Genomic DNA, 25,928 nt, shown 5'->3' with positions numbered 1-25,928 from the left:
AGTGACACATCAATGCCAAGCTGACACACATCCAACATCAAAGGCGTGCAGGGCTGATAGGTTAATTGGTTGTATCTGGGCAGCACGGTTGGCGCAATGCCATTACAGTCCCAGGTTGGAATCCAGCGCTCTAAGGAATTTGTATTTTCTCGGTGACCTGTGTGGGCTTTCCCCGGCTGCTCCGGTTTCCTCCCACGTGTGTGGTGTTTGTAGGTTAAATTGAATGTAATTGGACAGCACAGGCTTGAATGGCAGGAATTGGCTTCTATGGTGCTGGAAGTAAAATTTAACATGTATTCAAGCCTTCTGGTTCAGCGACTCAAGGCAACTACCCCACACGGCTCACCTTTCCCCTCACTTTCGAATGATTGGGTGGGAAGGGTGTCATTTGTTGAATCAGATCATGTGGCTCTGCCCCCCCCCCCCCCCCCCGACCACCTCCTTTCCTTTCCGCCCCCTCCCTCTGGCATTTACCTATCACCTGCCAGCCTGTGCTCTTCCCCCTTTTTCCCTCTCTCCCCATACTATCATATTCTTCCTTGCCTGATTTTTGGCATCCCTGATGGAGGGCTCAGGCCCGAATTGCTGACAGCTGTCTGCGTGACCTGCTGAGTTTGCCCAGTGCCTTTCTTGGTGCATTGTACAAATTGGCCTGAGTCCTCGTGGCAAAGCTTCGTTCTCCTGTCAGCTTCGAGCCCAGTATTGGGACAATGCAAACACCGACACACATTATAATGCCTTTTACTAATTATAGAATCATTATTAATTCCTCTTTCCATCTCCTGATACAATAATTACAAGTCAATTTCCCCATCTCCCACCCTGTTAATTTTGGTCTTCCTTTGTCGGTCCGTGCACGTGTGCCTTCAGTTGCAAAAGCAACTGTAACCAGTTGATCTCTTGCATCCCCCAGCGCTCACTCGCTCTCTCTCTCTCTCTCTCTCTTGAGGATAGCGCCCTCTCAAATGGTCTTCTCCACCACGTGAATGAAATAGCACGGAGCGCTGTCCTGGCCAAGATGGTGGGGCTTAAAGTCACCATACAGAGTGTGCCGGTATTTTCCCCGGAAGGCAGTCTTCAGCAGCTCGATGAAGGTGCTCACCTGGTGGGGGTAGTAGGAGAGGCGGAAGGTGCTGAGGGAGAGAGAGAGAGAGAAAGGACAGAAGGGCTATCACTGGTCTGCTGGCAAAGGGAGAAACCGAGCAATGTTAAAAGCCAAGTTCAACAAGGAAGCCTGCAGTTTCGCCGGAGATAAGCCGGGTGAATTTGAGATCGGGGTGAAAGTTGGCAGTAAAGTGAATGACGACGGCATCATGGATTCATAAGGCAGCACCGATGTAGTCATGGAAGAAGAGTTGAGGGATCCCTGCCTGTGTAGCATGGTTTGGTGCAAAATCTACTTTCTTTTATCTCAAAGTGTGACACATATAGCGACTGGGGTTTGAATCCAGCACTCCCTGCAAAGAGTTTGTACCTCCTTCCCGTGCCTGCGTGAGCTTTCTCTGGATGCTGTGGCCGTTCAAAACATATTGGGGGAGGGAGGGGTAGTAGATCAATTGGGCGGCACAGGCTCATGGGCTGAAAGGGACTGCTACCGAGCTATATGTCTAAATTGAAATTGAAAATAAATTTTAAAAAAGCCGACAAACAGGGCAGGCATAGCTAGAACACATGCAGGTCCCCATGATGACTCCTTGAATTTGAAGACAAGGGGGTATGTGAAAGGGGCGAGGACGAGATCTGCCAGGCTGGAGGGAAACAGGTTGGTTCGCTTGTCCAGAGAGAAACAAAGGGCTTTGAGGCATTTCGACTTGGGGCGTGAATGTATGAAGGGTTTGGACATCTAGAGTGAAAATGAGGCAGGGAATCAAAGGTCGCTGCTGGGGTCGAGAGCAATGCACAAACGTGCTGGAGGAACTCAGCTGGTCACACAGCATCCATGGAAAGGGTAAGCAGCATGTTGGGCCTCACCTCCTTTGGTGCAATCAGTTCTAAAACCATTGAATCCCTCAAATGGATTCTCATCCTTAGCATCTATTATTCAACATAACTTGACCCGAGTTGGATTCCGAGTCTCTACTGAACCATCCGCAGAGGGGCTGGAGAAACTCAGCAGTTCATGCAGCGTTCCTAGAAAGCAATAGGCAGTTGACATTTCGAGCCTAAGCCCTTCACTTGTTCCCGATGCTGGCTGACCAAAGATGAAGGGGGTAGGTCCATGAGGAGAGAATGAGTCATCTGGGGCTGCACTCAGGAAGGAATTTGGAAAAATGAGAGGGGATCTTGTAGAAATGTATAAAATTATGAAAGGCATAGATAAGTTGTTTCCAATGGTGGGAGAGACTAGAACTATGGGACATGGCATTAAGATTCGGGGTGGTAGATTAAGGACTGAGATGAGAAGGAACTGCTTTTCCCAGGGGGTGGTGAATCCATGCAATTTGCTGCCCATTGAAGCAGTGGGGGCAACCACAGTAAATATATTCAAGATAAGGTGGGATAGCTTTTTAACATGGTTGGGGAATTAAGGATTAGTAAAAGGCAGGTGGGTGGAGATGAGCCTATCATCAGATCAGCCAAGATCACACTGAATGGCAGACCAGGCTCAATGGGCCAGATGACCAACTCCTGCTCCTATTTCTCGTGTCCTTATACAACAGGGACCTCCAGCATTTCTATCCATCAAAACTTGTTTACCTTTATTGCACTTTTTTTTATTTCCACCCCAGGCCATCAAACAGGGAAACCCACAGATGCTGGGGTCGAGCGCAATACACGTGCGTGCTGGAGAAAATCGGCAGTACCCACAGGAAGTGAAAGCTATCCGACGTTTCAGGCCTGAGCCTTTGGTCAAGAATAACAAGAAAAAGCACAGGCAGGCAACTGGCCTGAATAAAAAGGGAGAGGAGGAGAGGAGGGATGGAGCAGAAGAGGGTGGAGTCCAGGCGAACAGGGAAGAGCCAATAGATGCGAACAGGGAAGAGGCAATAGATTCACCACCCACTGAGAAATTCCCTCTCATGTCAATCTCGTGCATTTTATTTATTGTTTGAAGCCGCTAGTCTGAAAAATCTGCAGCAAGTTTGTATATGAAGAGCTTCGTTCACCATGTAGATTTCAAAGCCTGGTTCTGATTGACTCCAACATCAACTGTTTTCTGATTGGTGGCAACGTGGATAAAGCCCCCTCTCACTTGTTCTTTAATTCTACCATGACCCCATTCTCCTCCATATCACTATTTCTCCTTGAATTATAGGCCCCTCCCCGCATTATTCAATCTGGTAGCCCTTCTTACACCTGACGAAGGCTTCAGGCCCAAGATGTTGGTGGCCCGTTCCTTCCTACGGATGATGCACGAGTTCCTCCAGCGCATTTGTGCATTGTGCATGAGTGAAAAGGCAGAGCTTCGGTGTCCAAAGCCAAGAGATGGAGAAAGCAGCAGGGTTCAGTGCACCTTGAAAGGACAGTAATTACCATGAACATGAAGAGGGGTTGGGGCAGGTCATCTAACCACTGGTGGGCCTACCAATCAACCAAAGGTTGGCAGTGGGCGCTGAGGGAATTGGAGACCACATAGTGACATTCGCACTCAGATTTCCGTTTGGTGGAGAGATACTTCATTAACTTTCCTAACAGCATGCGTCAACTCAGTGAAAATAATGTTTATGTATACTCCATAGTCTACATTGCTAGGACTTGAGGAACTGGGTTTCAGGCAAAGGTTGATTAGGAACGTCAGAGAATGAGGGGAGATTTGATTCCAAAATTAGGGTACAGATAGGGTACATACAAGCAGGCTTTTTTTCTCTGAGGTTGGGTGAGGCATGGGTCTGGGTTTAGGGTGAAAGCTGAAATGTTTCAAGGGAGCATGAACATCTTCACCCAAAGGGTGGTGGAACAAGCTGCCAGCTGAATGCGGGCTCAATTATAGCATTCAAGATAAATATGGACAGGTACATGGATGGAGGGATGCAGGTCATTGGAACCAGGCAGAATAATAGTTCAGCACAGACTAGATGGGCTGAAGGGCCTGGGTTTTTTTGGTGTGTGTGCTGTAGTGTTCAGTACAAACCAGTCCATGACTTTTTCCCAGGGCCGTTAAAAACATTCAGATTGTCGAACTGCTACAACGGGGTTGATATCACCTCGATATTCGAAAGTGTTTCTTAATGATAATTGTTTTGCTTCTGTTCTCCAGATCACACCTACCTGACATCTGGCTGCTTATTCTCCTCCTTATGTGGGACATGAACAGTGTAATCTAATGTCACCATATGGGGCTTGTTGTTTACATAGAGCACGGAGGTGCTGATGTCTCTGGTCAAGTCACTCTGGAAGACAGAAGGTGCAACATTGCCCATGTTAAAATAGTAATCGAGCTTCCAAATAACATGCAAGGAAAATGTGGGATTGAATTCCGAGCACCATACGGTAATGTTGCGGTATGACAAGACCTTGGTTAGACCTCGCTTGGAATATTGTGTTCAGTTCTGGGAACCTCACTGCAGGAAGGATGCGGATGGTATTGAGAGGGTGCGTTGGAGATTTACAAGGAGGCTGCCTGGATTGGAGAGCACACCTTAAGAGGAGAGGTTGCGTGAACTGAGACGGACGGTAGATGAAGAGCACCTGATGGTGAGAGGCATTGATCGTGTGGAAGGCCAGCAGCTTTATCCCACGGCTGAAATGGCAAACACCAGGGGGCGCATAGTTTTAAGGTGCTTGGGAGTGAGCACGGAGTGGGGGGGGGGGATGTGCAAGAGGTAAGTTTTTTCACACAGAGAGTGGTGGGGGCATGGAATGTGCTGCTGGAGATGGTGGCGGAGGCAGGGACCAAAAGATCTTTTAGGAGATTGAAGAAAATGGAGGGTTATGCTATAGGGAAATTCTAGGTAGTGTCTGTTTCCCTGGGCAGGGTCAGCAAACACAGGAGGACGTGAGCACAAAATTAAGGGAGGAAGGTTTTGGGGAAACATCAAGGGTAGGGATTTTACACAGAGAGTTGTGGGGGCCTGGAAGCTGAAACATTGGGGGCATTTAATAGACTCTTAGACAGATGCATGGATGAAAGAAAAAGAGAAAATTACGGGGTAGGGAGGGTTTATAACTTTTTTTAAGAAGGCATATATGGGTCGGCACAACATCGATGGCCGAACGGTCTGTGCTGTGCTGCATAGTTCTGTAGAGCTCGTCGAAAGAACCAAAGACTTGTTGATCCAAACCAAGGCTTTTATTAGCAAAAGACCGGAGCTCTTCACAGGTGGCCGACCAGTCCGGAATGAACCGACCTGGTTAGGGACACAACCCTTTAAGGCCCAGACAATAGGAGTGGCTTAGCTCTCAGCCAATCGCTGTAAGCACAGTCTAGATACAGTAACTATATACACTATGTACATTGGTGATAGATCTGTACTATCACATTCACCCCTTCTTGGAGAATTGACCCTGGAAAAAAAAAACAAAAACGAGGGAGAGAATGAAAGGAAGGGGTAGGTCAAGGACTGTAGCGGTCAGGGGGTCTGACCATCCGGCGTGACCGCCGTGGTGCCGGGATTGGGGTCACTGGAGTGGTGTTGCCAGCGGGCTCGTCGGGAGCGACTGCTCCGTTGCTCAATTCCCCAGTCGTTTTGTCGGCAGGGTGGCCCGGGTCATTGGGATGCTGTTGGTCCTTCTGTTGCGGCACGGGGCCTGGAGAAGGAGTTGGGGGGTTTGCTGGGTCTACCGCGCCCTGAGCTAGGTCCCGCACCGAAACAATGTCCTCCCGCCCGTCTGGGAACTCCACGTATGCGTAATGTGGGTTTGCGTGGAGTAGAGTCACTCGGTCGACCAAGGGGTCGTTCTTTGAGTGCCGGACGTGACGTCGCAAAAGGACGGGGCCAGGGACGGTGAGCCATGCCGGTACAGTGGTTCCCGATTCAGATTTCCTCGGGAAAAGGAACATCCTTTCGTGGGGGGTGGCATTTGTTGCAGTACGTAGGAGGGAGCGGATGGAGTGTAAAGCACTAGTGAGAACCTCCTGCCAGTGAGAGGTGGGGAGACCTTTAGACCGGAGAGCCAGTGTAACCGCTCTCCATATGGTGGCATTCTCCCTTTCGACCTGGCCATTACCGCGTGGGTTATAGCTCGTGGTCCTGCTTGAAGCAATACCACACTCCAGAAGGTACTGTTGCAGCTCTGCACTCATGAATGAGGACCCCCTATCACTGTGGATGGAATTGGGGTACCCGAAGATGGTGAAAATACTGTGAAGGGCCTGTATCACTGAGGTGGCAGTGGTGTCTGGGCAGGCTACAGCGAATGGGAAGCGGGAGTACTCGTCGATGGCCGTAAGGATGTAGGTATTAAGGTTGGTCGACGGTAGGGGCCCCTTAAAGTCTACACTAAGACGCTCGAAGGGGCGGGTGGCTTTGATAACGTGGGAGTTATTAGCAAAAGACCGGAGCTCTTCACAGGTGGCCGACCAGTCCGGAATGATCCGACCTGGCTAGGGACACAACCCTTTAAGGCCCAGACAATAGGAGTGGCTTAGCTCTCAGCCAATCGCTGTAAGCACAGTCTAGATACAGTAACTATATACACTATGTACATTGGTGATAGATCTGTACTATCACAAGTTCTAAAACCACCGTCCCAAGAGGAAGCCTCAGACATGGAGGAGGCTGTCTCATTGGCCAACCGCCATAGCCACTAGCAATGGTTGGCCACAGTATTTCCCTGAAACTCACGGTGAAGGGGGCGGCATCAGTGAACCTCTGCACCAATGGTATTGATCAGTGGGGGATTCCAACTGCCTTCCTGATGGTTGATGCAGTCTTGGCGTTCTCTACGTGCGTAGCCTAGTGACCTGTTCCATCTCGGAGCTGCTGTCCCTTTTCGCTTTCCAGAGCACATCCATTCGAGTGGCAACATTCCTGGGGTCACTGAAGTCCTGGTCAGCGAGCAGCAGTCAGATCCCCTTGGGCAGCTGTTCCAGGAAAAACCTACTCAAAATGCAGGCAAGGCTGTGGCCCTCAGCCAAGGCCAGCAAGTCGCTTATGAGGATGGATGGGGTTCTGTCCCCCAGGTCATCCATATGCAACTGTCGGGCAATGGGCTTGCACCGTGAGAGCCCGGAGGTTTGGGTTAAAAGCTCTTGGAGGCCTCAAATATGCCTTTTCTGGTGGCTGCCTGAGGAAATCGATGACTCATGCTGCAGTGTCCTGGTCAAGCGAGCTTACCACGTAGTATTACTTTGTAGAGTTGGCAGAGGTTTGTCAGAGCTGGGACTGGCTTTCAGCCTGCTTAAACCGCACCAGCTGCTGCGCTGTCCAGAATGCCAACAGTTTCAAAGAAACTTCGTTCAGAGGTGAATGGTTGGTCATCTTCGGGTCAAAATGTCATTCAGACCGGTTTGGTGGGGGCTCACCAACGTAGCGAGTCACTACGGCAGAGAGTGGAAGAACAACGCACACTCGAGGCGGTTATAGACAAGACTGGTTTATTGCGCTCTCTGCCCATAAAGGCCCAGTTTTCTGCCACTGGGCCTTGTTTTCCCACCGTTGTCAGCAGAAGTGACATCAGAGGTATTCCAGTCGCTGATTGGTCGATGTTCTTGGCGCGCGGGCGGTCGGCCCAGGCCATTAGCCTGCATGGGCCTTAGTGCGATCGACTGCTATTTTGTGTGTTGGGCTGCCTCACGGGTAGAGGGCCATTACAATACTACATTTAAAATGTAGCATACATGAAATTCTTTAACGTTTGTCTACTGTAAGGCAGACAGAGAGTGGCCACTTTGTCCAAGGCCCCTCAGAGAAACCTACAACACCTGGTAGTCTCCCCTTCAAGTACTGACCAGTTATAAGCCTGCTTAACTTCTGAGATCAATTTCAGGCATATTCAGGCTATTAAGTGTTGGATACAGTGGCTGGAGGTGTGACAGGTGAGGACGTGTTGCACGTGGGGCCAGAGAGGCCAGGGCAGATGTGCAGGTAATGGAGGATATGCAGGTGACCATCAAGTTGATGGTGGTAGCAGGAAAGCCATGTTGTTTGAGGAAAGGGGATATCTCTGATGATCTGGCTTGAAAGTCCTCACCCTGGGGGCAGATGCGATGGAGATGGAGGAATTGAGAGAATGGGATGGAATCCTTACAGGGGACAGGATGAGAAGAGGTGTAGTTGATGTAGCTGTGGGAGTTGGTGGGTTTATAGAAAATGTCCGTCGAGAGTTTTGCTCCTGAGATGGAGACAGAGAGATCGAGGAAAAGGAGAGTGTTGTTAGAGATGGACCAAGTGAATTTGAGGTCGGGGTGGAAGTTGCCAGCAAAGTGAATGGTCAATGAGCTCATCATGGGTCATGAAGCAGCACCAAAGTAGACATTGATATAGCAGAGGAAGAGCTAAGGGGCCTTGGCTGTGTAGCCTTGTAGCATGGATTGCTCCACATAGCCAACAACAAAGGCGGACATAACTGGGGCCCAGGCTGGTACCAGTGGCGACCCCTTTAACCTGGAGAAAGGGTGATGAGTCAAAGGAGAAATTATTGAGGGCGAGGACAGGTTCTGCCAGCTGGAGGAGGGTGGTGGTGGAGGGGGACTGGCTGGTTCTATTGTCCAGAAATAAATTATGGGCTTTGAGGCCTTCAGTATGGGGGATGGAGGGAAGTGCATAGGAATTGGATGACCACGAGGCGATCAAGTTCAGGGAAACTGGACGTTGGTGAAGTGAAGGAGGGCATGTGAATTGTCTCCGATATAGATGGGGAGAAACTAGACTAGAGGGGACAAAACAGAATCGAGGAAAGCGGAGACCAATTCGGTGGAGCGGGAGCACACAGACACGGTGGGTCTGCCGGGTCAATTGGGTTTGTAGATCTTGGGTAGGAGGTAGATATGGGCAGGAGGGGGTTGGGAAACAATAAGATTGGAGGCCATGCCAGGGGAGGTACCCAGAAGTGAGAAGGTCAGAGATGGTGCGTGATACAGTGGTTTGATGAGTTTTGGGGGGGCCCTGAGGAGGTGTCTGAGTGTTGTTGACTGGTTTCGGCCAGATTGACATCAGTGCGCCAGATATGCTGTACCTTTCTGTGCTTCTAGTTACAAAATATTGGCAGCATCTTCTCTATTCATTCTACAAGGGGTAGATGAAGTTAGCATTACGTTATCTGGGTTAGAATTAGAAAGATTACCTGCAATCTCAGAATATACAAATGATATCTGCGTTTCCTATAAAACTCTGGCCAGACCACACTTATTGTGTTCAGCTCTGGGCTCCTCATTACAGGAAGGATGTGGAAGCTTTGGAGAGGGTGCCGAGGAGATACCCCGGGATTTTTCCTGGATTGGAGAACTTTTTTTTAAAAATGTCGACGTATAGCACGGTAACAGGCCCTTCTGGCCCACTAACCCGTGCCATCTGAATACACCAATTAACCTATAATCCCTGTATGCTTTTGAAGGGCAGCAGGACACTGGAGCACCCAGAAGAACCCACACAGACACGAGGAGAACGTACAAACTCCTCACAGAAAGCAGCGAATTCGAACCAGAGTTGCTCTAACCGCTGGGCTAAACGTGCTTCATGAGGGAAGTTTGAGAGAGCTCAGGAGTGATAGCGGATGAGAGGTGACCTAATCAAGATGTGCAAAATTAAGAAAGATATAGATGGACAGCCAGCACCTTTCTCTCTGGGGCGACCACAGTAAATGCTAGTGGACATCTTTAAAAAGTTAGTGGAAGAAAGTTTAGGGGAAGACATCAGAGGTACTTATTTGACGGCATACGAGACCCATGGGCATATTCGTCCCCTCACCATTTCAGCAGGGAATATTAAGAATTTTTTTTTAGTGTATTTACGGGTAAGAAGGCTAATGGCTTCCTCCTGCTCCTCTTGCCTTGCTGGCAGGAGCCACCGTGGTCAGCCTTCTCACCAGGGTTGGGGGGGGTGGCAAGTGAGTGGCGATTCCGGAAAGCACAGGCCACCTGAGGGAAGGTGGCCCGTAAAAGCACGGGGGCTGGTTTCCTGGGCAGCCACAGCACCTCCGTGCCCTTCTTGAAGCTGGGTGAGCAGCCCGGCAACTTGCTCAGCACCTGTCACGCCAATGCCGAGTGAACAGCGGGGTGACCCGTCCCTCCCCAATACAGCGCCATGCAGCAACAACAATCACCGTCGGCATTGCTCACCATTATCGCGCTAAGTGCAACTTCACGTGAAAGACCTGGGGGTGGGGTTTTTTTTAAGCCTATTTTTGGGGGAAAATTGGGTCTGATAATGCTGTCAAATAGGGCAAGTTTTTATTTTACACACAGGGAGTGGTTAGTGCCTGGAATGCATTGCCAGCTGCGGCGGTGTGGGCTGGTACAATAGGGACATGCCAAAGACTCTAGGGCACATGGATGTAAGAAAAATAGGAGAGTTTTGGGTGTGAGGGAGGGAAGGGCTAGTTTGATGTGGAGTAAGTTCATGTAGGTGGGCTGAAGGACCTGTACTGTGCTGTCACATTCTCAAATCGGCATTGGACAGAACACACCCAAAAGTATCAATGATGCCACTCCAATTCTACAGATTTCCATTACCTTATAGTAAATATTTTTGCCCTTTGGAGCTTGACCGGTTTCCAAAATGGCGTCATAGTTACGGTGGTCAATAATTAATATTCCTCCCGGTTTCACCATGCTGGCAATGTTATTTAGCGCCAATTTCTGATCACTCTGGTCACCTACAGCAGACCAAGAAAAAGAAGAACAGTTCCAACTGGACATATGCGGGTCAACAAGGGTGGGGGGCTTATGAGCCTCTCAATAAGGATTGGCAAAGGGTCATGAGGGGAATTAAAAACATTATTAAAGCATACCAAGCAGAAGTCTTCTCGTCCACTCCCCCTTTTAATATCGACGGGACTCGTGGCAGGTTGATTGTGAGGTTGTGGTTGTTCGTGGATTGGGAGAGACCTCATGTGCAAAGGGTAAGCCCAGCGTCCACAAAGAAGGGCTTCTGCGACACTCATTGGCTGCCACAGGAGTGGGAGAGCAACCCTTGGCTCGACGAGTCAGTCCCCAAACTCTGCACAGTCCATCCGTGCTGTCTCCATCACCCACCCAGGGTGGAGCTGCTACCATTACTTATAATACTTCGGATTTATAATAATTGCAACATAAGGTGGTGCCTCAATAAAGCAGCCTCTATCCTCAAGGATCCCCTACACTCCACCCTCCAGGCCGTGCCCTCTTCACTCTGCTACTATCGGGGTAAAGGTACAGGAGCCTAAAGACGAGCCCTCAGTGGCACAAGGATAGCTTCTTCCCCGCTGCCATCAGATTCCTGAATGATCAATGAACCAAAGACATTGCCTCACTTTGCCTATTTCTTTTTCTTTCACTATTTTAAAATATTTGGAAATATATGGTTCATATAAATGTTTGCACTGTGATTGCTGTCACAAAGCAATGTGTTTCGTGACATGTTCCTGACAATAAATTCTGTTCCTGATCCTCCCTGGCTCCTCTGACTTATAACCATATAACCACATGACAATTACAGCACAGAAACAATCCATCTTGACCCTTCCAGTCCATACCGAACAAAGTCCTCTCCTCTACTCCCACCTACCCATAACCCTCCATTCCCCTCCCATCCATATACCTATCCAATTTTTTGTTAAATGACAAAATGGCCCCTGCTGCCATTACTTCTCTTGGAAGCTCATTCCACACAGCCACCACTCTCTGAGTGAAGTTCCCCCTCACGTTACTTCTAAACTTTTGCCCCTTAATTCTTAACTCATGTCCTTGTTTCAATCTCTCAATGGAAAAAGCCTGTCCACATCAACTCTATCTATCCCCCTCATAATCTTAAATACCTCTATCAAATCCCCCCTCAATCTTCTATGTTCCAAGGAATAAAGACCTAAACTGCTCTATTTTAGTTTGTAATCTAGATGCTGAAACCCAGATAAAATTTTCATAAATCTTCTCTGCACTCTCTCTCTACCTTGTTGATATCCTTCCTATAATTCGGTGACTAGAACTGGACACAGTTTTCAAAATTTGGCCTCACCAATGCCTTGAACAGTCTCAACATCACTTCCCAACTCCTTTTTTCTATGCTTGATTTATAAAGGCCATCAATCTAAAAACCTTCTTCACCACCCTATCCACATGAGATTCTACCTTCAGGAAACGATGAACCGTTATTCCTGGATCTTTCTGCTCCACTGCATTCCTCAATGCTCTCCCATTTACTATATACGTCCTGTTTTGATTATTCCTTCCAAAATGAAGAACTTCACACTTCTCAGCATTAAACTCCATCTGTCATCTTTCAGCCCACTCTTCTAAGCAGTCCAAATCCCTCTGCAATCTTTAAAAACCTTTTTCATTATCCACAATTCCACCTATTTTAGTATCATCCACATATTTACTAATCCAATTTATCACCCCATCATCCAGATCATTAACGTATATGACAAATAGCAAGGGACCCAGTATAGATCCCTGAGGCACACCACTTGTCACCGACCTCCAGCCTGACAACTGTTATCCACTACGACTCTCTGGCATCTCCCTTCCACCCATTGTTCAATCTTTTTGACTATTTCAAAGTTAATACCGAGTGCTTAACATTCCTAACTAACTTCCCATGCAGAACCATATCGAAACCCTTATTGAAGACCATACAGACAACATCCATTACTTTCCCCTCATCAACATTCCTAGTTATCTCTTCCAAAAATTCAACAAGATTGGTCAAATATGACCTCCCACGTTGAGTGTTCCTGATCAGACCCTGTCTCCACAGATATTTGTATATATAGTATCCCTAAGGACACTTTCCATTAACTTACCTACCACAGATGTCAAACTTAGAGGCCTATAATTGCTAGGTTTGCTCCTCGAACCCTTTTTAAACAAAGGAACCACATGTGTAATAAGCCAATCCTCCGGCCCTATCCACATCTCTAATGACATTTGTGAAATCACTGTACGAGCCATTGCTATTTCCTCATTAACTTCTCTCAAGGTCTTGGGGAAAATCCCGTCAAGACCTGGAGACTATCCACCTTTATATGCTTCAAAAGCGCCAGTACTTCCTCTTTCTTAATCTCTACAGTCTCCATAATTACCCCCTTTCCTTCCTTTACCCCACACAATTCAATATCCTTCTCCTTAGTGAATATCGAAGAAAATAAATTGTTCAAGATCTCCCCCATCTCTTTTGGCTCCACACACACTTGTCGACGTTTATGCTCTAATGGACCAATTTTATCCCTCACTCTCCTTTTGCTATTAACATATTTGTAGAAACCCTTTGGATTTATTTTCACCCTGTTTGCTAAAGTCACCTCGTACCTTCTTTTCACTTTTCTAATCTCTTTCTTCAGATTCTTTTTGCATTCGGTGTATTCCCCACACATCTCCTTTGTTCCTTGTTTCTTATATTTATTGTAGGTCTCCCTCTTTTTTCAAATCAAGTTTCCAATATCCCTTGAAAACTATGACTCTCTCAAAGTTTTGAACCTGTTTTTTTAACTTAACAGGAACATGAAGATTTTGTACCGTCAAAATCTCACCTTTAAAAGTCCTCCACTTCTCTATTACCTCCTGCCCTTAAAACAAATCGACCCAATCCACTCCTCATAAATCCTTTCTCATCTCGTCAAATCTAGTTTCCCTACTCGAAAACCTCAACCCTAGACTCTGCCCCATCCTTTTCCATAATTACATTGAAGCAAATGGTACCATGATCACTGACCTATCTCATTCTTCAACAAATAGATCCAACACTGTCCCTTCTCTATTTGGTACTTCTATGTGTTGCAGTAAAAAAACTATCCTGCACACATTTTACAAACTCCGATCCATCCAGCCCTATCACAGAATGGGTTTCCCAATCTATATTTGGAAAATTAAAATCTCCCACAATCTCAACTCTGTGTTTATTACAAATATCTGCTATCTCCTTACAAATTTGCTCCTCTAGTTCTTGTTCCCCATTAGATGGTCTATAATACACCCCTATAAGTGTAACTACCCCTTTCCCATTCCTCAATTCCACCCAAATGGCCTCTCTGGATGACCCCTCTAATCTATCCTGCCTAAGCACCGCTGTAATATTTTCTCTGACAAACAATGCCACACCACCCCCTCTTGCCCCTCCAATTCTATCACACCTAAAGCAACGAAATCCAGGAATAATTAGCTGCCAATCACATCCCTCCCGCAACCATGTTTCACTAATCGCTACCATGTCATACTGCCAAGGGTCAATCCATACCCTCAGCTCATCCACCTTCCTTACATTAAAATATATGCATTTCAGAGATTTCCCACTTCTTACTCTGTTTGCCCCTAGCTTTACAGACAACTTTATTATGCTCTTTATCTATCATCTCCCCTCCAGCTTCGTATAGAGCATCTCCCTTCTCTATCACCTGCCTTTCCACCCTCAAATACTGTTGACAAGCTTTCTCTGTTCAAATGTCCCTCACAGGATCTTGGTCCCCCTGGGATTCAAGTTCAACCTGTCCTTTCTGTACAGCTCACATATACCCCAAAAATGGTCCCAGTAGACCAGAAACTTGAATCCTGCCCCTTGCTCCACCCCTTCAGCCATGCATTTATCCTCCACCTCATTCTGTTCCTCTCTCACTGTCGCATTCTACAGGCAGTAATCCCGAGATTATTCCCTTTGTGGTCCTTCTTTTCAACTCTCTACCTAACTCCCCATACTCATTTATCAGGACCCCCTCTTTCTTCCTCCCTACATCATTGTACCTACATGTACCATGACCTCAGGCTCATCTCCCTCCCATTTTAGGATATCTTGGACCCGGACCCTGTCACCAGGGAGGTAAACCACCATCCGGTTCTCCTTACTGCATCCACAGAATCCCCTTTCTCTCCTCCTTCCTATTGAGTCCCCTATGACGACTGCCCTCCTCTTCCTTTCCCTACCCTCCTGAGCCACAGGGGCCAACCCTGTGCCAGAAGCCCTACCACTGTTGTTTTCCCCAGCTAGGCTGTCCCGCCCCAAACAGTAGTCAAAGAGTGGTCCGCTCTAGCACTTTACTCTTCCCTTTCCCTCTCCTAACTGACCAACTGTTGTGACCACCTGGCTCTAACTCCTGTGTATGGCGCCCTCACTTTCCCTGACCAGAGCGAGGTCATTGAGCTGCAACTCCAATTCCCTAACATGGTCGCTGAGAAGCCGAAGTTCAGCACCCCTGGGGCAGACATGGACTAGAAGATTCCAGGACCTCCCACATCTGAGACTGAGAACAGCAAACTGCTCTCTCACTCGAACCTTCTCTCTCCCTTTCCTCAAATGCAGTGGAAAGAAACAAAAATAAAGAAACAAATCAACTTACCAGCCTTATCTTAATGCAAACAAGCTCGACCTCAGCTGCTGCTCGCCAACGCCTCGTGAACCAAAACTTCCAAGTCCCACTCCTTCTCTGTGCCACTCACTCGCTGAGCCACTCCTCACAGGCCACTCCTTTACCTTACCCTTCTTTTATTGGCCCTCTTCCAATGAACCCCATCATTCTCTCCCTTCCTCCACTGGATGCCTCCAAAGTCCGACGCTGCTGACTCCACACCCAAACTACTAGGCCCGAGCCCCAGTAATTACTCTAAGTCCTTACCTTGCCGTCATTCTCTCCTCAACCCTCCTCCTCTGACTTCTCTCCAAATATTACAACTCACCAACTTACTCCTCCCTAATCTGCCCTTGATCCCACTCCCATTGGTACAATCCAACCTCCCCTCCATCAATACCCCCTACCTTCCACTGCCTCGGAAAAGCTGCCAATGGGCTAAAGGACCCATCCCACCCTGGTCATACTCTCTTCTACCCCTCTTTGAAGATGCACACACCTCCAGATGTAAGGACAGTTTCTTTCTTGCTGTTATCAAACTCTTAAATTGACCCTATCACTGGTAAAAAGATTATGCATGTGCACTGGTCAACTGCACTTTTCTCTAATGTGCAGCTCTTTGTCAAAGTAACATCAAATCCTGCACTTGTTGACTTAATGTGGCCCTATTCTCTACACGTTTGTGTTATTACTGTATTTAAGTATGGGTTAAGTTGCCTGGAAAGCACGCAAGACAAAGCTTTTCACTAACCTTCATTAATCGGGGATTGAATTCAATGTTGCCACTTTATAAAACTTGGGAGTATTGCATTCAGTTCTGGTCGCCTCATGTTAAGAAGGATGAGGAACCTTCAGTAAGAGCATAGAGGAGAGTTACCAGGACGTGGCCTGGTTTGGAGAATGTGTCTTATTAGGCAAGGTTGACAGAACTTGAACTTTTTTTTTTCTTCGAGGTGAAGAAGGGTGTGAGGTGACTTAATGGAGGTCTACAAGATTCACAGAAGCTTCCTAGTGTAGACAGCCAGCACCTTTTTCCCGGGACAAGAGTAGCAAATACAAGAGGGGAGGAAAGTTTAGGGGAGATATCAGGGGTAAGGCTTTTCCCTTTTAATTTTTACCCAAAGAGAAGTGGATGCCTGGAATGCATTGCGAGGGTGGTGGTGGAGGCTGGCGCAATAGGGACATTGACAAGCACGTGGATGCAATAAAAATGGGGGGTTATGGGTGTAAGGTAGGGAAGTTTTGGATAATTGAGTAGATTTATATAGGCTGGCTCAACATCATGGGTCCAAAGCCTTGTATTGTGCTGTAATGTTCCATAGCTTTGAACACAAAACCATAAATAATTCAATTCATATACCCTTTAATCTACCTGACACATTACACCAAATTTCTTTCCCATTCTCTCTCGGTTCTGTCACTGATCTCTCTCAAAATCTTCTCCAATTTGTCCTGCAAACTGCCCTCTGCAGCAAGTCATCCTTGACGTTTCTAGGTGGCATCTCCTGCTCTGAGAGCTTCCACTCTCGTGTTAGGACCTAACATGATTCCTTGGCCACTCCAGGAACAAAAGAGGTCAGGCAAAATTTTACCTTTGAAGTCCGGCAAATGTGCAAATGAATTTCCCAAACAAATCACGGCATCAAACCCGTCACCGGGCTTCTGGATGTCCAAGGGCAATGTCAACCAGTTGGCTTCTTCGATTACTGTGAAGCAAAGCATGATGCAAAACAGGTTGAAGGCATGCGAACCGTCAGAGATGGGGCACACTTGTAAAGACAAAATGGGGACTAAAGTGGCTGTCTCACCCAATGAAATAAGCAGGGCGAAAGAAGAATGGTAAACACAGATCCATCAACTTTCAAGATGGTTTTACAAAGGTAAATATTGCAAGGATAGGAGGCAAGTGCAAAGAGGAACTGGACTAGGCAAATGTGCTGGAGAAACTCAGCAGGTCACGCAGCATCCATACAAAACTATGGGTGAGAAAGGTTTCGAGCCTGAGGCCTTCATCAAGGTATTAGCACAAAGAACAGCCAGACAAAAAGGTGGGGTGGGGGGAAGGGGGAAACAGGAAAGGAGGAAGGAAGGGGAAAGTGGGTGGAGCACAGGTTAACAGCTAAGAGGTCGCAGGTGGATATTGCACTTAATTCCAAGTGTTTGTGGACCTTCCTGTTTAAATTTAAGTTTTTGCAATCAACACGGTAACAGGCCCTTCCGGCCCACGAGCCCAAGCTGCCCAAATACCCCGATTAACCTACAACCGTGTACATTTTTGCAGGGTGGGAGGAAACCGGAGCACCCGGAGGAAACCCACACAGATACGGGGAAGGCACTCAAACTCCTTCCGGATTGCACTGAATTTGAAACCGGGTCACTGGCGCCGAAATAGGATCACGCTATTTACCCCATTTATCAAAAGCCTCTTCTTTTCGCCGGTCCCATCTCGCTTTCAAAGCATATTTCAGCATCTTGTCGCTGGCATCTGTGCTCACCAGGGTGAAGCCTTCCTCCAGTAACATAATGGAATCCACTCTGTCAAGGTAAGCGAAAGGGAAATTAGTGATGGGACTACTCACTACAGCAATAGGATGAATCTCCAGCAACGTTACCTCCGATGAATTGGAACCGGTCTCTAAAGGTTGAGAACGTCAATCTTTAGACCTTGACATCAAAGGACAAAGATAGATGAGTGACACAAAGGTCGGTGGAGGATGTGGACAGTGTGCAGGGCTATCAAAAAGCACATCACTTACAGGTATGGGCAACAAAATGGCTGATGAAGTTTAATAAGGTGCTGCACTTTAATATTTAAATTTTAAATGTAGACATACAGTGCGGTAACAGTCCGCGAGTCCGTGCCACCAAATTTGCGCCCCTGGTACATTTTGAACGGTGGCAGGAAATCGGAGCCCCCGGGGAAAACCCACGTAGACACGGGGAGAACCTACCAACCCCTCACAGTCAGCGCGGGATTCAAACCCCGGCCCCGATCGCTGGCGCTGTAAAGGCGTTGCACAAACCGCTGCACCAACCGGTCTGCCCCAGAGGGAGGGCAAATGTAGGGGACACTCAAATGGCAGGACCCTGGAAAGCAGAGATGCGCAGAGGGACTGGCTGGACCAGGTCTACATCTCCTTGAAAGTGGCTAAGGGTGATATAGAAGCCACAAGCAAGAAAGTAAAGGGTAAAGGTCATGTAAATACTACATTTAGAATGTAACAGTCATGAAATTCTTTAACTTTTGTCCACCAGAAGGAAGACAGAGTGTGGCCACTTTGTCCAGCGCTCCTCCCAGAACCGACAGCACCTGGTGTTCCTGGGCTGTCTCCCTCCAAGTACTGGCCAGGCCCGAGCCTGCTGAGCTTCCGAGAGCAGACAATCTCAGGTGTATTCAGACTAACAGGCTTCTATTTCTCGTCATGTTGCAGGGAGATATAGTTTAGTTTGGATACTCTGTTCAACACAGACATCGTGGACTAATGGGATTGATTTGGCTCAAGTACAACACGATGATACAGCTCTCTCAGGTCCTCAGTGCAAAAATATGCAAGTACACACCAAGACACAACACATGTACAAATGATACATATGCAGTCCGCATATACATGTAAATAAATAATGTTTAATAAATCGTGCATCTTGGAGGGATTGTTTGCGCCGTTCAGCAGTCTCACTGCCCACAGGAAGAAGCTGTTTCTTTGCCTGGTGGTTCTGGCTTTGATACTCCTGTATCTCTCCACCCCCCCCCCCCCACCGTGACGGGTGCGGCTGAAAGATGCTGCACGCAAGGTGGAAGGGGTCCTCACTGATTTTGCGAGCCCGCTTGAAACAACGGGCCCGCTAGCTCACGTGGATGGGGTTGGGAAGGGATCCTCTTTGCCGCTACTCTTATGGTCCTGCGGATTGACCTCCGATCCGAGTCTCCGCAGCAACTGTACCACACTGTGATGCAACCGGCCAGGACGCGCTCGATAGATGGTGGCTGGTAGCTTTTCAGCCTCAGTCTTGTCAGAAAGTACAGTCGCTGTTGCAGCTTCCTGAAGGGTGAGATGTTATGTGTCTAGGATAGATCAGTGGATCCCAAGAAACTTGGTGCACTCTACTACTGAACTCTTAATATGTAGTGGCGGGTTGTCATCCCTGGTCCTGAGAAAGTCCACCATCGCTTCCTTTGCCCTTCCATGTGAGACTCAGGTCATTACTCTCGCACCACGTCATGAGATTTTCCCCCTCTTCTCTGCAGTGCAATTCATCACTGTGGCTGACAAGGCTGACGACTGTCGTGCCATCTGCAAACCCAATCACTCTGTTGGCGCTGGATCTGGTAATGCAGTGGGAGAAAGAACGGGTTAAGCACACAGTCCAGAGGTGCGCCAGTGCTCAGCGCGACGGTGCTCAATGTTCTGCTGCTGGCCTGGACAGGCTGTGGGGTTTTTTTTAAACTTCCATTAGAAAGTCCAGAATCCAGGGAGGGGTGCTGAGTCCCAGCGAGGTCAGCTTCCCCGTCAGCCTTTGAGGAACGATCATGCAACGTGTTGCATTCTTCTGTGTGAGGAACCTTCCCTTCGCCCCGATGAGATTCCAGTGTCTGCAGACTCCTGTGTGCCTCTGGTTTTATAAGCATATACAACCATATAACAATCACAGTACGGAAACAGGCTATTATTGGCCCCTCCAGTCGACACCAATTTAAGCGAACTCCACTAGGCCCACCAACCAGCTCCCCGTCCATAACCCTCCAACCCCTTCACATCCATGCAGACATCCAACCTTCTCTTAAATGACAAAATTGACCCTGTTGCAACTACCTCTTCCAGAAGAATCAGAAAATCAGAGCGGAAAACTGTGTGTGGAGCCTAGAGAAATGGGGGAAGATATTGAACAGTTTCTTTTCTTTGGTATTCACTAAGGAGAAGGATATTGGGAGATGTGAGATAAAAAAAAAAGCAAATTGGGTAAATATGGGGAATATAGAAATTACAAAAGATGTAGTTTTAGGGCTTTTGAAGAATATAAAGGTGGATAAGTCTCCGGGACCAGACGGGATCTTCCCCAGGACATTGAGAGAAGTGAAGGAGGAAATAGCAGAGGCTCTGACGGTAATTTTCCAAATGTCATTAGATATGGGGATAGTGCCGGAGGATTGGTGCATTGCGCGTGTGGTTCCGTTATTTAAAAAGGGTTCAAGGAGGAAGCCTGGCAACTATCGGCCTGTAAGTTTGACATCTGTGGTAGGTAAATTAATGGAGAAAATTCTTAGAGATAGTACTTATAAACATCTGGATAGACAGGGTCTGATCAGGAGCACTCAACATGGATTTGTGGGAGGAAGGTCATGTTTGACCAATCTGATTGAATTTTTTGAAGAGGTGACTAGGAATGTGGATGAGGGTAGCGCAGTGGATGTTGTCTATATGGACTTCAGTAAGGCCTTCGATAAGGTACCACATGGAAGGTTAGTTAAGAAGGTGCAGTCTTTAGGTATAAATTTTGAGATAGTCAAATGGATTGAACATTGGCTGAAAGGGAGAGGCAGAGAGTGGTAGTGGATAATTGTCTGTCAGGTTGGAGGCCGGTGACCAGTGGTGTGCCTCAAGGATCTGTATTGGGCCCATTGTTGTTCGTTATATAAATTGGATTAGTAAATATGCAGACAATACTAAGATAGGTGGAATAGTGGATAATGAAGAAGGTTTTCAAGGATTGCAGAGGGATTTGGGCTGCTTAGAAAAGTGGGCTGAAAAATGGCAGATGGAATTTAATGCTGATAAGTGTGAGGTGCTTCAATTTGGTAAGAAGAATCAGAACAGGACATACGTGGTAAATGGGAGAGCATTGATGAATACAGAAGAGCAGAAAGATTTAGGAGTGACGGTACATCGTTCCCTGAAGGTAGAAACTCACGTGAATAGGGTGGTGAAGAAGGCTTTTAGTATGCTGGCCTTTATCAATCATTGCATGGAATATAGGAGTTGGGAGGTGATGTTGAGATTGTATAAGACGTTGGTGCGGCCTAATTTGGAGTTCTGTGTTCAGTTCTGGTCGCCTAATTATAGGAAGGATATAAACAGAGTGGAGAGAGTGCAGAGAAGGTTTACCAGAATGTTACCTGGGTTTAAGCATCTAGAGTATAGGGAGAGATTGGACAGATTAGGTCTTTATTCTTTGGAGCGTAGAAGGTTGAGAGGGGATTTGATAGAAGTATTTAAGATTATGAAAGGGATAGACAGAGTGGATGTGGATAGACTATTTCCGTTAAGAGGAGGAAAGATTAAAACAAGAGGACATGAGTTAAGAATTAAGGGGCAGAGGTTTGGAGGTAACATGAGGGGGAACTTCTTCACTCAGAGAGTGGTAGCCATGTGGAATGAGCTTCTGGGAGAAATAGTGGCGGCGGAGTCAATTGTATTATTTAAGAAAAGGTTGGACAGGTATATGGATGAGAAGAAGATGGAGGGTTATGGGCATTGTGCAGGGAGGTGGGACTAGAGAGGGGTGTTTGGTTCAGTGCGGACTAGAAGGGCCTAATGGCCTGTTTCCATGCTGTAAATTGTTATGTTATGTTATGTTATGTTAAGGTCATTCCACTCAGCCACCACTCTCTGAGTGAAGAAGCTTCCTCTTAGGTTACTTCTAAACTTTTGCCCCCTAACCTTTAACTTATGCCTCCTCATTCCAATCTCTCCTACCCTCAAGGTGAAGAGCCTATTCACATTTACTCTATCTATCCCCCTCATAATTTTAAATACCTCTATCAAATCCCCCCTCAAAACTTCTTCGCTCCAATGAATAAAGACCCAGTCTACTCAATCTTTCTTTCTATTCTAGATACTGCAATCCAGGCAACATTTTAGTAAATCTTCTCCGCACCTTCTCAACCTTATTGATATCTTTCCTATAATTCGCTGACCAGAACTGCACACAGTATTCCAAATTTGGCCTCACTAATGCCTTGAACAGTCTCAGCTCCTATATTCTATGCTTTGATTTATATAGGCCAGCATACCAAAAGCCTTCTTCGCCACTCTATCCACATGAGATTCCATTTTCAAAGAACGATGAACCATTATTCCAAGAACTCTTCGTTCCTCTGCATTCCTCAATGCCCTCCCCTTCACCGTATATGTCCTGTTTTGATTATTCTTCCCAAACCAAAGCACTTCACACATTAAATATTAAACTCCATCTGCCATCTTTCAGCCCACTCTTCGAAGCAGTCCAAATCCTACTGCATTCCTCGAAAACCACCTTCACTATCCACAACTCCCCCTATTTTTGTATCATCCACATATTTACTAACTCACTTTACCCCTCCATCATCCAAATCATTAATGTAAATGACAAATAACAAGGGACCCAACACCGATCCCTGAGGCACACCGCTCATCACCGGCCTCCATGCTGACAGATAGTTATCCACCATGACTCTCTGGTTGTCTCAACATTCTTCTATGCTCCAGGAAATAAAATCCTAACCTGTTTAACCTTTCCCTGTAAGTCAAGTCCCTGAAGTCTGGGCAACATTCTCGTAACTTTTCTATACTCTTTCTATCTTAATGATACATTTCCTGTAGCTGGATGACCAAAACTGCACACAATACTCCAGTTTTGCCCTCACCAAGGTCTTAGACAACTTTATCATAAGATTTCAGCTCCTATACTCAATAGGAGGCCCAATATGCCCCAAAACCCCTATCCACCTGCAACAAAGATAGCATCTGTCACAGTGTATTGGGCTCCACAACAAGGTCTTTTAATAGTCTTCCTGCTATGGGCCCTGAATCTCACTCCGCCATCCCCACGTCACCTTCTCAACATTCAACAGATGTTTTTACATTTCGCTTAGCAGCCTGGATGGGCTCCAGAGGGCCTCCAACAGCAAAGTTCACATGAACTCTCTTGGAATAACAGTCCCAGGCAGGTCACAAAGCTTACATGAAACAAAGGATCCCGTTCTGCTTTTGGCTATTATTCTTCTCCTATTTCAAACAAGGTGACTCAAACTCCCAACACAGTACTGTACAGGAACAGGCCCTTGTGGCCCACAAGCCCATGTTGTCCAAATACATCCATCTGAACTACAATCCCCTGTAGGTTTTGAACAGTGGGAAGAAACTGGAGCCCCCCCCCCCCACCCCCGAGGAAACCCGTGCAGAGATGGGGAGAACGTACAAACTCCTTACAAACCTGGGTCGCTGGCACTGAAACAGTGCTGTGCTCATGGCGACACTAATGGAGCCACCCTTAATATAATGCTTCTGACTGTATTTCAAATCCACGTATTACCACGGCCACAAAATAAACTGTCCTTGAATCTGGGGCTGTGTGATCTCAACCTCGTGAATCTACTTCATGATGGAAGAAGGGTGAAGGGAGTGTGGCTGGTGTGGGGAACGTCTTTTGTTAGGTTGCCTCTTTTCCTGAGGCAGTGGGAGGTGCAAATGGAGTCGTGGAAGTGGTAGGGGGTGGATGTTTGAGGACAGGAAATATGCTCACTTGTTCAACCAAGAGGGGCTTCATTTTCCAGTTGAGGACTGGTACTGCGCAGACAACCTGGAATGATGGGTGGGGACGCCTGACTGCATGGAACCTCTTCATTCCGTCAGCCACACTCACCCCCGTGTCACGTGAAGCTTGCGGCCCTGCCTCAGAATCATAATGAAGATATCAAATGGGGTTTTATTGGCATTACAGGTCTCTCCTTTGCAATTACCACAGAGGAGGTTTTGTTTATTTTTGTAGCTTACATTGTGCAGTCATTAACCCCTTTCACACTTGCCAGTGGGACCCAGGAATTAATCAGCAATTGGCCTTTAAAATGTCTAGTGTGAAAGCAAAATCAGCTCAATGCCGGCGTCAGATGACATCATCTCACGCCGGGGATTGACGGCCTTGACCCCTAGTACAATCCCCTGGCATCTGCAGGCACCGACGTTGCAATAAGGCAAGTGTGAAACGGGTAATTGCTTTGTGGAATTGAAGTGACCCACATTTTTGCATGAGTGCAGGCATGTGAAGGAAGAAAAGATTAAAATGAAGGTATAAGCTTTGCCGTGGGAAAGTTACAGCGGGAGAGAGAGGAAATAAATACCAATAGAGACAATTATTAAACAGTATGCAAAATTTGGTCGTGCTCTAGCGCACAATTTATAAAGACCGTGGGAAAAAGCAATGGAGGACCTTACTTCCCAGAATGCCGTGAGGCAGAAAAACCCCTCTATGAATGCTCCATGCATGCAGCCGGGCATACAACCCTTTCTCTGTCGTACGGAGTTCTGGGAGGGCAGGTCCGCCATCCACCACGGTATTTATAAATTGTACGCAATAGCGCTACCAACATTCCCACGCTGTATAAATTATACACGATCGTGCTCCTACATTATATAAATTGTGCGCTATAGTGCTACCAACTTTCCCACCCTGTTTAAAAATTGTCTGTTATTGCTATTTATTGCCACTTTCCCGCGGTCCATTATAAAGTTTATCTAGGTCGACATAACAACAACAGAGACTGAAGTCCATAAAGCTTAATTATGTTATAATTAGACATGATTAATTTTGTTCAAATATAAAATCATGATACATTGATCAGGATTTAGGGCAAGTCCACCATCGCTCGATGTGTCATGACGTCACCGGTGGAAGGTAGAACAGTCCTAACCTGGGGATGGCTCCTTGCAAGTGTGGAAGCGTTCAGTGTCCCAGTTGGGAGTGGTCATGTGAAAAGGCAAATCCCCTTTCCTATCCCAGGACACTGAATGGCCAATTTAAGAGGATGCAAGTGTGAAAGGGGCTATACCCTTCCAATGAGAACACAAGAAGTAGTCCAAATGACCTGGCCATGGGCTCAGCTCCACTTACCTGCCTATTCCCCATTGCCTTATTTGTCCAAAATCTGCCTCTAATGAGGCAGCCTCGACTGGCAGAGAATTCCACAGTTCACTGCTCCCCAGAACATATAATTCATCCTCTTCTCCATCAAACCTGTATCTTGAGACTAGTGTCACATGCCAATCAAAGCAACCTCCTGCTTCATCTTATCTACTCCTTTTCACAACTTTGTAATATCTAAAATGAAGTACGGAGACTACGTCTTAAAAAAGCAGCCTCAATCCTCAGACGCCCACCGCCCACGCTATTCCCTCTTCACTCTGCTACCATCGGGGGAAAGGTCTCGGAGCCGAAAGATGAGCACTCAGTGGCACAAGGAGAACTTCTTCCCCGCTGCCATCAGGTTCCTAAATGATCCACGACCTGCCTTACTTTTCGTGCACTACCATTTTGTTTTTATTTATAGTAATGGTTATAATATGAATGCTTGGACTGCGACACTGAATTTCATGTTTACGAAAATCAGTTGTGATCCTGATAAATTCTGGTTCTAAGTTGCAGAAGATCTTCCCTGCTCCTGCAATGAAGGACAACGCCCATTAATAGGTGGTTAAGCAAGAATATGGGGTGCAGGCCTTCATGAGGCAGGGAAATGAGCTCAAAGGCCACGTGGGAATGTTGCAGCTCTCGCTCCATAAAAGTCCGCTTAGACCACATGTTGAGGATTGCGTGCAGTCTGGTCG

General features: G+C 47.0%; 1 protein-coding gene across 2 annotated transcripts in view; it reads right to left on the bottom strand.

The window, feature by feature from the left end:
- Positions 1–725: 725 nt before the first annotated feature.
- gnmt (glycine N-methyltransferase) overlaps positions 726–25,928 on the bottom strand; it is a 42,250-nt gene continuing 17,047 nt past the window's right edge. For both annotated transcript variants that reach the window (XM_069887761.1, XM_069887762.1), the window contains exons 2-6: positions 17,759–17,886; positions 16,944–17,057; positions 10,553–10,695; positions 4,210–4,331; positions 726–1,133 (exon numbers count right to left, since the gene is read on the bottom strand). In XM_069887761.1, the coding sequence (XP_069743862.1) occupies positions 962–1,133; positions 4,210–4,331; positions 10,553–10,695; positions 16,944–17,057; positions 17,759–17,886 (679 nt within the window). In that variant the 3' untranslated portion in view covers positions 726–961. The remainder of the gene's footprint in view (positions 1,134–4,209; positions 4,332–10,552; positions 10,696–16,943; positions 17,058–17,758; positions 17,887–25,928) is intronic.

This window comes from Narcine bancroftii, chromosome 6, assembly GCF_036971445.1.
Source record: "Narcine bancroftii isolate sNarBan1 chromosome 6, sNarBan1.hap1, whole genome shotgun sequence".
Lineage (NCBI taxonomy): Eukaryota > Metazoa > Chordata > Chondrichthyes > Torpediniformes > Narcinidae > Narcine > Narcine bancroftii.
Note: the sequence above shows the minus strand (reverse complement) of the source record. Positions and strands in the feature narration are given on the sequence as shown.